Here is a 7437-nt window from a genome sequence, read left to right as displayed (position 1 = left end):
TCCTCCAGAGCTTCCACGTCCTCGGGGACCCTCCTCCGCCAGAGCAGTGCAGCCTTGCCTTGCCTGCCGCCGCCTCTGCTGCACATGCCGGACCAGGGTCCCTCTGACGACTGCCCAAGCCTCCCCACCCCCACCTTCCCTAGAAGTCTCCAGAGAGAGAGGGCAGCTTTCTCCCCTTTTTCTTTCTCTTTCTCTCTCTCTCTCTTTCTTCCCCACCCTCCAGAGCTACCTTGTGAGCCTGGGGCAGAGGGGCTGTAAACCCCGACTCCCCACTTCCTGACACCATGGGAGGGGAGAGTGCAGAGGGAGGCTGCCCCCAGCTTGGAGCAGACTCTGCTCCGGGCCAAGGCATTGGAGGCGAGCTGACAGCGCAGGCTGGGCGCGCGGGCCGGGTAGGCTCCTGCCGTCCTGGCTGCCCCTACCCCACCCCTAAATGCTGTCTGTCCCCTGCCCCCACCCCTCCTTCACAGGGTGATGCTGAGTTCAACCGCATCATGAGCGTGGTTGATCCCAACCACAGTGGCCTTGTGACCTTCCAAGCCTTTATCGACTTCATGTCAAGGGAGACCACTGACACAGACACAGCTGACCAGGTTATCGCCTCCTTCAAGGTCCTGGCAGGGGACAAGGTGAGCGGGACACCTCTGAGGCACCCGAGGGCCGGCGGGAAGGTTCTCCTTAGCAGGAGTCATGGCCAGCACTGGGTGTGAGGGGCTGGGCAGGCTAATGTGTGAGTGGGGGATGGCTCAGAGCTCCGCTCTGCCACCCCCAGAACTTCATCACAGCTGAGGAGCTGAGGAGAGAGCTGCCCCCCGACCAAGCTGAGTACTGCATTGCCCGCATGGCCCCCTACCAGGGCCCTGATGCCGTGCCCGGTGCCCTCGACTACAAGTCCTTCTCTACGGCGCTGTACGGCGAGAGTGACCTGTGAGGCCCTCACCGGAGACACCTGACCAAACAGCCCTCCTCACAGCCTCCAGGTGGGGCTGGTGGAGCCCTTCCGCCCCTCCCCGCAGCACGGGACTCCACGGTCCCGATTCCTCTGACTCTGTATCTATGCAAAGCACTCTCTGTCGGTCCTTTTGGTGGGGAGGTGGGTGGGGGTGGACAGGGAGGGGCTAGGGCAGGCTCTCTCCTCTCTCTCTGTTGGTTGGCCAGGAGGTTCTTACCCCCACGAGGTAGGGGTAAGGGAGACTGGGAGTCAGCACTCTGGTCTGGTAAATATATATGATGTGTTTTTTAACCTATGTGGAGGGGACAGTGGAGCCCCACAATAAAACAGGTCCCCTTTGTGCCCTGGGGACGCCCCTCCACACCCAGGTCCCTTCCTCTGCCCTGAGGTCCCTTCAAGGCCTCCCACATCCAGGCCAAAGCCCCATGTGCCTTGTCCGGGAACCACCCAGGCCCTGCAAAGGGTCCAGCAGAGGGCGCCACAGCTGCCCGATGGGACCAGGAGCCCATCCAGCCCCATTCTACCTGCTCCCTTCTCCCAGCTTGGGATTGCCAGGAGATGAGGGGCCTCGGCTCTGCACCGCCCTTAATGCAGCAGAGGAGTGGGGTTGGGCAGACTGGGCCCCTCACCCCACCACCCCTCGCCCCCATCCCAGCTGCCCTCGCCTTGCTTTGTCTGGACTCATGTGTCTCAGATTTTCTAAGGACCAAAAAAAAAAAAAAACAAAAAATACACACACACACAAAAAAAAACTTAAAAAAAAATTAAAAATTCAGAGAATTACTATTACTTTATTAACTTACGGATTTATTATATAAATATATATTCGCCTAGCAACATATCTTTGCCGGCTCTCGTGATGAAGATACAGCTGATTTGCTGCCCTCCCCTCCCCTCACTGATTTTTCCCTTTGTTTGTGTCGGGCATGGGTCTCGGGACCCCGCTGAGGTAGAGGTGGGCTGCTGGCCTGGCTGCCTGGTAGTTGATGGTCCCCCCCCACACTTTTTTTGAGTTTATTCTGATTGATTTTTTTTTTCTCGGTTTCTGGATAAACCACCCTTCAGGGGACAGGATAATAAAACATGTAATATTTTTAAGAAGGATTCCTACAGTGTCCTCTCTTTTCTCGCTCCTTTCTCTGTCCTCCACTTCTTAGGGGAGCAATGGTAGAATATGTCTTCCCAGAGCAGGGCGGGCACACGAACCCATGATTCCACAAGTGTGTAAAAGTAAAGAGTGCTCTTGTGAGCGGGTGATGTCGCCTGCACAGGAGAGGCTGCTGCCATACCCATTTCCAGGTGAGAGCAAAGAACAGAGAAGTCACCCAGCCAGTGAGCGGTGGGGCAGAAATCAGGCCCAGGCAGGCCAGCTCCAGTCAGAGCAGGGCCCAGGGAGGGTGGTTGCGTTCAGGTGTCCTGCCTCCAGCAACAGGGGCTCCCATCCTGAGATCCTAGGAGAAGGTGGCCACCTCCATCCACTGGGAGAGAGAAGGAAGATAGGAGACTTGAGGCAGGGGTCTCCTGGGATGGCTCCTGAGCCCCCATCCCTCCAGCCCAGGCTCACCTGTCTGTGGGTCAGGCAGATGACCCCCTCACCCCCATCCAGGTGCTGGCTGCAGTGGCCTGTGTAGAGAGGGGCAGGGTGAGTGCTCACCACCCCTAGTCCCCCAGCAATGGGAGACATCCTCCCTGTGCCCCACCGTGCCAGGGTTGGCACTCACGGAAGATGCAGGTGAGCTGGGCCACACAGGACACAAAGCGCTCAAAGTCCACACGCAGACGGCTGTCCCGGTAGCGGCTAGTGAGAGCCTGGGTCAGCTGGTTGTTCAGGTGGAAGCCTGGAGGGAGAGTGCCTCTAAGCCTGCCTGGGCTGTTCCTGTAGAGCCCACCGCAGCATTGCACCCCCACCCTAGCTCCCCAGAGATGACACACAGCCCTGTTCCCAACTCCTTCCTGCAGATGACCTGGGTTCAAATCCCAGCTGTCCCAATCCAGCTGTGCACTCATGGGCCATTCCCTTCACTTTGCCAGGCCTCAGTTTCCTCATCCATCAAATGAGGAATATGATAGCCCTGACCCCATAGGGTTGTGTGAAGAGCAAGTGGTCGATACATGTAGAGAACCTAGAACAGTGGCGGCGCTCCCGCCGAGGGTTCAGATCCCATGTGGAGACCGGTTCCCACTCACTGGCTGAGTGCGGTGCGGGCGCAACACCAAGGGTTGTGATCCCGTTACCGGTCAGTAAAAAAAGACAAAAAGGAAAAAAAAAAAAAAAAACACTGGTTCTTGACCCCCTCTGAGACTCAAGGTTGCCTGATAGCTCTCCTCCTCGTCCATCCTCCACATGTCCAGATACGGTCAGTAAAAAAAGACAAAAAGAAAAAAAAAAAAAAAAACACTGGTTCTTGACCCCCTCTGAGACTCAAGGTTGCCTGATAGCTCTCCTCCTCGTCCATCCTCCACATGTCCAGATACACAGCTCTGAAGACAATTTCATGGGCTTCTGCTGCTCCTAAAGCGCATCTTCACCCCGTTCTGTCCGTGCTTCATTCATTTAATAAATACTTGTCAAGTGCCCTTACGTATTATGTCCAGTTCTAGGTGCCGTTTAACAGTCTTGAGAAGGTTGGGGGGCCTGCGGCCTCCTGGCTGGCATCTGCCCTTGGGTATGGGGGTGGGGGGTGCTGTGCCCAGGGCTGTGGGAAGACCCAGCTAGATGGACTGGAAGAACCAAGAATCCCAGCTGCCTCCGTTGGAATTCCTACTTATGAAATTCTCCTTAAGAGACTTTTGTCAGGGCTGGCTGATGAGTTCACTTGGTTAGAACATGGTGCTTATAACACCAAGGTCAAGGGTTCAGATTCCCCAAGCTGGTTGGCCACCAAAAAAAAAAATGTCATTTTTCCTCCATCTGGCAGGTATCAGAACTCAGACTGAATGAATAAACGCAAAACTTCCATCCTCCCTACCGTTCTGTGTCCTTGTTCTCTCTCCTGTCCGCATCCGTCTATCTGGAACTCACTGCACCACAGCTCCCAATCTTTGATTCTCTCAGACCCCATCTCTCCCCCTCTAACTTAGGCTCTTTTTTCTTACGCATTCCGGACACTTGACACCCTCTCTCACACTCAGCCACACCCAAATCCTGAGCCTCCCCTCTCCCCCTGGCTCCCTCTTCCGTGCAGTGGTGGAGGAGTGATCCAGCCCTCCCTCCAAATCCCCCCACACGAGATCACACTCCTGTACTTCTCTTTCTTCAGAGCCCATGAAAAGCATTTGCCTCTGGCTCCAGTTTCTTGGGTAGGATTTCGGGCTTCCACACAAATAATGGGATTGTTCTACCTCTCCAGGAGGAACTCAGCCTTTCAGCAGAAGTTGCTGGGCGGCTTTCTTTGGGGCACTCTGTGACTTGGTAATGAAAGCTGTGTGTTCCCAGCACTAAGCGCTTAGTTATGTCACTCCATAGGCTCCTCCCGGCCACCCCGTGTGTGTTAACCTTTTCCCAGAGAAGGAAATGGAGGCTCAAGCAGTTGGAGTCATGTGCCCAGGGCCACCCCAGGAATGTTAGTAGAGTGAGGATTTCAATCCAAGTTCACTGAAATCCAGGAGGCCAGGGCCTTTCAGACACCAGCTCCCAATCTTCTCCTTCCTGGAGGGTCCCCTGCCCTTCCCCAGCAACCTCCCAGGCTCATCCCCTTTCACACCCTCCTGATCCCACACAGACTTCCTCCCCCACCTCCCACTTGGCCTCTGTCAGGGTCACCAGTCCCTGCCAGGAACTGGCAACAAACTAAGGTGGGCCTTGTGGATGGCTGCAGCGTGCATGGCTGCAGCTGAGTGAGCAGACTCTGAGTCAATGGACTAGGAGGGGCAGCAGGCCCTGTCCCCACCTGCCGCATTCAGCGCCAGCCGTAGCTCGTAGGAGTTCATGGTTCCAGAGGCGTCCTCATCAAACTTGTCAAATGTGGCCTGGGCAGGGAGGTGTAGGTCAGTCCCACCCCCCAGGCCCCTGAGCAGCAACTGAGCACCCTGAAGAGGGCTGAAAAGGGGGCCTCCAAGGCCAGACAGCCTGAGTTCCCATCATGGCTCCCTTTCTTCCTGGCTGTGGGCCCTGGGCAAGCAGCTTCACCACTTTGGACCTGTTTCCCAGTCTGTAAAATGGGAATAAGCAAGCCCACAGGCTTGTGAGGACAAGCTAGGATTCCACCCACAGGGGCATAGGGCTCAGTAAATAGGAGCTTGTCGCTATTATTAGTAGGGTGAGGCCTTTGACCATTTCCTCCTCACAGGGGTCTGGAGCCGCCCATCTGTAGATAAGCAAAGCCCCCCCCCCCACCCAGAGAAGAGGTGATTTGCCTGAGGTCACACAGCCAGAAAGGGGCTGAGCCGGGAGGTGGGATTCCAACCCAGGACCAGAGGCTGTGCTCCCAACCACTGAGCTATTTAGTGCCCCTAAAGGGACCACAGAGGTGTGGATGGGGCAGGTATGCCCCAGCCATATTACTTCAAGTTGGTATGGGGTGGTCCAGTCCCCCCTTGCTCCCTGGGGCCCTGAAAACCCACAAGATGCCTATATCCTTGTTAGTAAAGGTGCCTCTCCCTCCAGGGAGGGCCCTGCCCAGCCTCCCACCTTACCTGCCACTTCAGGAGGTAGCCCCAGAGTTGCTGGAAGTGATGCAGGGCCAGGCTTTGCCCATGCTGGAGGTGGGGGCATCTGGTTAAGGTCAATGTCCCTAGAAGGGGAGGAGACCCCAACTTTCCCACCCCCACCCCCCTACCCAAGCACTGCCCCCTCCATGTACCCCAAAACACTGCAGCAGCTGTTCACAGGTCCTGAGCCCAATCTCTCCGGGAGTCCGAGCATGGGCCCTGGCTACAGGAAAGAAAACCCCAGCACTTCCTGCATGTGACCATCATTGTAAGTGCTTTGTGGACATAACCCCCGAAGTAGGCATTATTGTTATCCCCATTTAATAGACATCGAGTCACAGAAAGCCAGTGACTGCTGTAACTAGCAGAGATGGGATGTGAACCCAGGCAGGGCGTTCCAAGTCTGTGCTCACAGCAGCGATACACCCTGCCTCTCACTTAGTGGAGGCCTGGCTGCGGGGCCTGCTATGGGACCTGCCACTGGACTGATGCAGTGAGATGGTGCCAGGCTGAACCCAGGCTTCTGTGGCCGGACTTCCAGCAGCATCATGCATTCACACACATAGGGCTGGGTGGGGTCTGGCTCTGGTTGCAACGAACCCTGGCCAATACCCTCTCCCCCAACTCACCAGGCTCCAGGGCAACACTTAATAAGGTCTGGAGCTGAGGAGCATTGAGTTCTTCTTCCTGGTCAGGGAAAGAGCTACTTGTGAGCCATTTACTTAAGCAGCCGTTCAACAAACTGCTCTGGGCCAGGCCCTGTACTGGGCGGTGCTGGGGACACAGCAGTGGCTGGGAGAGGCTGCCCTCTCAGAGCTCACAGTCCAGTGGGGAAGACAGACATGTCCCCAGAGTGGTCAGGGCTGCCATGAGGGAAGCACTGAGCTGTAGGAGCCCACAGCAGACAGCTGACCAGCCTGGGGACGTTCAGGGAGGGCTTCCAGGGAAGGGCACATCAGGAAGAAGGGACCTTAGCACAGCAGGAGGTGTCCAGGGAGAGAAGGCAGTCTAGGCAGAAGGTCCGGACTGAGCAAGGGCCCCGAGGCAGGGAAGAGCTATGAGCATTTTGAGAAAAGGTCATGGGATTTAAGCACAGGAGGAGAGAGAAAGTGGAGTGAGGGAAGGGCTCCAGGAAGGCCTGTCCCGGTCCCTACCTCTCCAGCCAGCTCTTGAAACAGCTGCTGCAACCCCAGCTCCAGGGGCATGTAAGGGCCCTGCAGCATGGGAGGAATTCAGCTCTGGCCAAGACCTGGCCCCCACCACATCGTGCCCCTCCAAGAGCAGCCCCTCACCGTGAGAGCCTGCAGGTCTGCGCTGATCACATCATCGATCTCCCTGCACATTTTAGAAGATGGGAAGGGGGACTGTTCACCCCCGGCTGGGGCTGTGGGGCGTGGGGGGGGATCTCAGCTGAGGAATCGGGTGGGGTCTAGGCGGGAACCATGGGGTCCTGGGCTTATCCACACGGGACTGGAGATTCCGGGGGCGAGGTCTAGGCTGGCCCCGGGAAGCGGGTCTCTGAGGGCCTGGGGATCCCCGGGTTGGATCTGGGTGCCCCAGGCTCACACGGCCGTGTGGCGGCGCTCGGAAAAGATGCGCAGCGTGAAGTCGGCCTCGTCGCTGGCGCGGGCGGCGCTCGGCACCACCAGGTAGTGTCCGGGGCGCAGGCGGCAGCGGCGGCTCACGTCGCGGCGGGCGCAGAAGGGAGAGCGGTCGGCGCGCAGCAGCCCGGGCAGGAGCGCGCGGCTGCGCGGGGAGTCCCAGAGGCCCAGCAGCTGGGGGCAGGGCGGCATGACCGCGACCGCCCAGGCTCACCCGCCCGGCCTCCGCCCCAC

The 7437-nt window shown here is 57.6% G+C and overlaps 2 protein-coding genes across 6 annotated transcripts in view; one reads left to right on the top strand and one right to left on the bottom strand.

Moving 5' to 3' along the window:
* Nucleotides 1-2056, top strand: part of ACTN4 (actinin, alpha 4) — a 76585-nt gene extending 74529 nt beyond the window's left edge. Inside the window, exons 22-23 of the mRNA XM_008573954.1 lie at nucleotides 471-629; nucleotides 773-2056. Coding sequence (XP_008572176.1) covers nucleotides 471-629; nucleotides 773-931 — 318 coding nt within the window. The 3' untranslated portion in view covers nucleotides 932-2056. The remainder of the gene's footprint in view (nucleotides 1-470; nucleotides 630-772) is intronic.
* CAPN12 (calpain 12) overlaps nucleotides 1739-7437 on the bottom strand; it is an 11010-nt gene continuing 5311 nt past the window's right edge. For 3 of the 5 annotated variants that reach the window (XM_008573941.1, XM_008573943.1, XM_008573946.1), the window contains 10 exons: nucleotides 7169-7377; nucleotides 6895-6937; nucleotides 6757-6816; nucleotides 6232-6289; nucleotides 5755-5852; nucleotides 5588-5650; nucleotides 4843-4921; nucleotides 2674-2790; nucleotides 2517-2575; nucleotides 1739-2430 (listed from right to left, as the gene is read on the bottom strand). In XM_008573941.1, coding sequence (XP_008572163.1) covers nucleotides 2404-2430; nucleotides 2517-2575; nucleotides 2674-2790; nucleotides 4843-4921; nucleotides 5588-5650; nucleotides 5755-5852; nucleotides 6232-6289; nucleotides 6757-6816; nucleotides 6895-6937; nucleotides 7169-7377 — 813 coding nt within the window. In that variant the 3' untranslated portion in view covers nucleotides 1739-2403. The remainder of the gene's footprint in view (nucleotides 2431-2516; nucleotides 2576-2673; nucleotides 2791-4842; nucleotides 4922-5587; nucleotides 5651-5754; nucleotides 5853-6231; nucleotides 6290-6756; nucleotides 6817-6894; nucleotides 6938-7168; nucleotides 7378-7437) is intronic. The other 2 variants (XM_008573942.1, XM_008573945.1) reach the window with 1 other exon arrangement.

This window comes from Galeopterus variegatus, unplaced genomic scaffold (genome assembly GCF_000696425.1).
Source record: "Galeopterus variegatus unplaced genomic scaffold, G_variegatus-3.0.2 Scaffold973, whole genome shotgun sequence".
In the NCBI taxonomy this organism is placed as follows: Eukaryota; Metazoa; Chordata; class Mammalia; order Dermoptera; family Cynocephalidae; genus Galeopterus; species Galeopterus variegatus.
The sequence above is the reverse complement of the archived record's forward strand: the minus strand, read 5'-3'. Positions and strand labels throughout refer to the sequence as shown.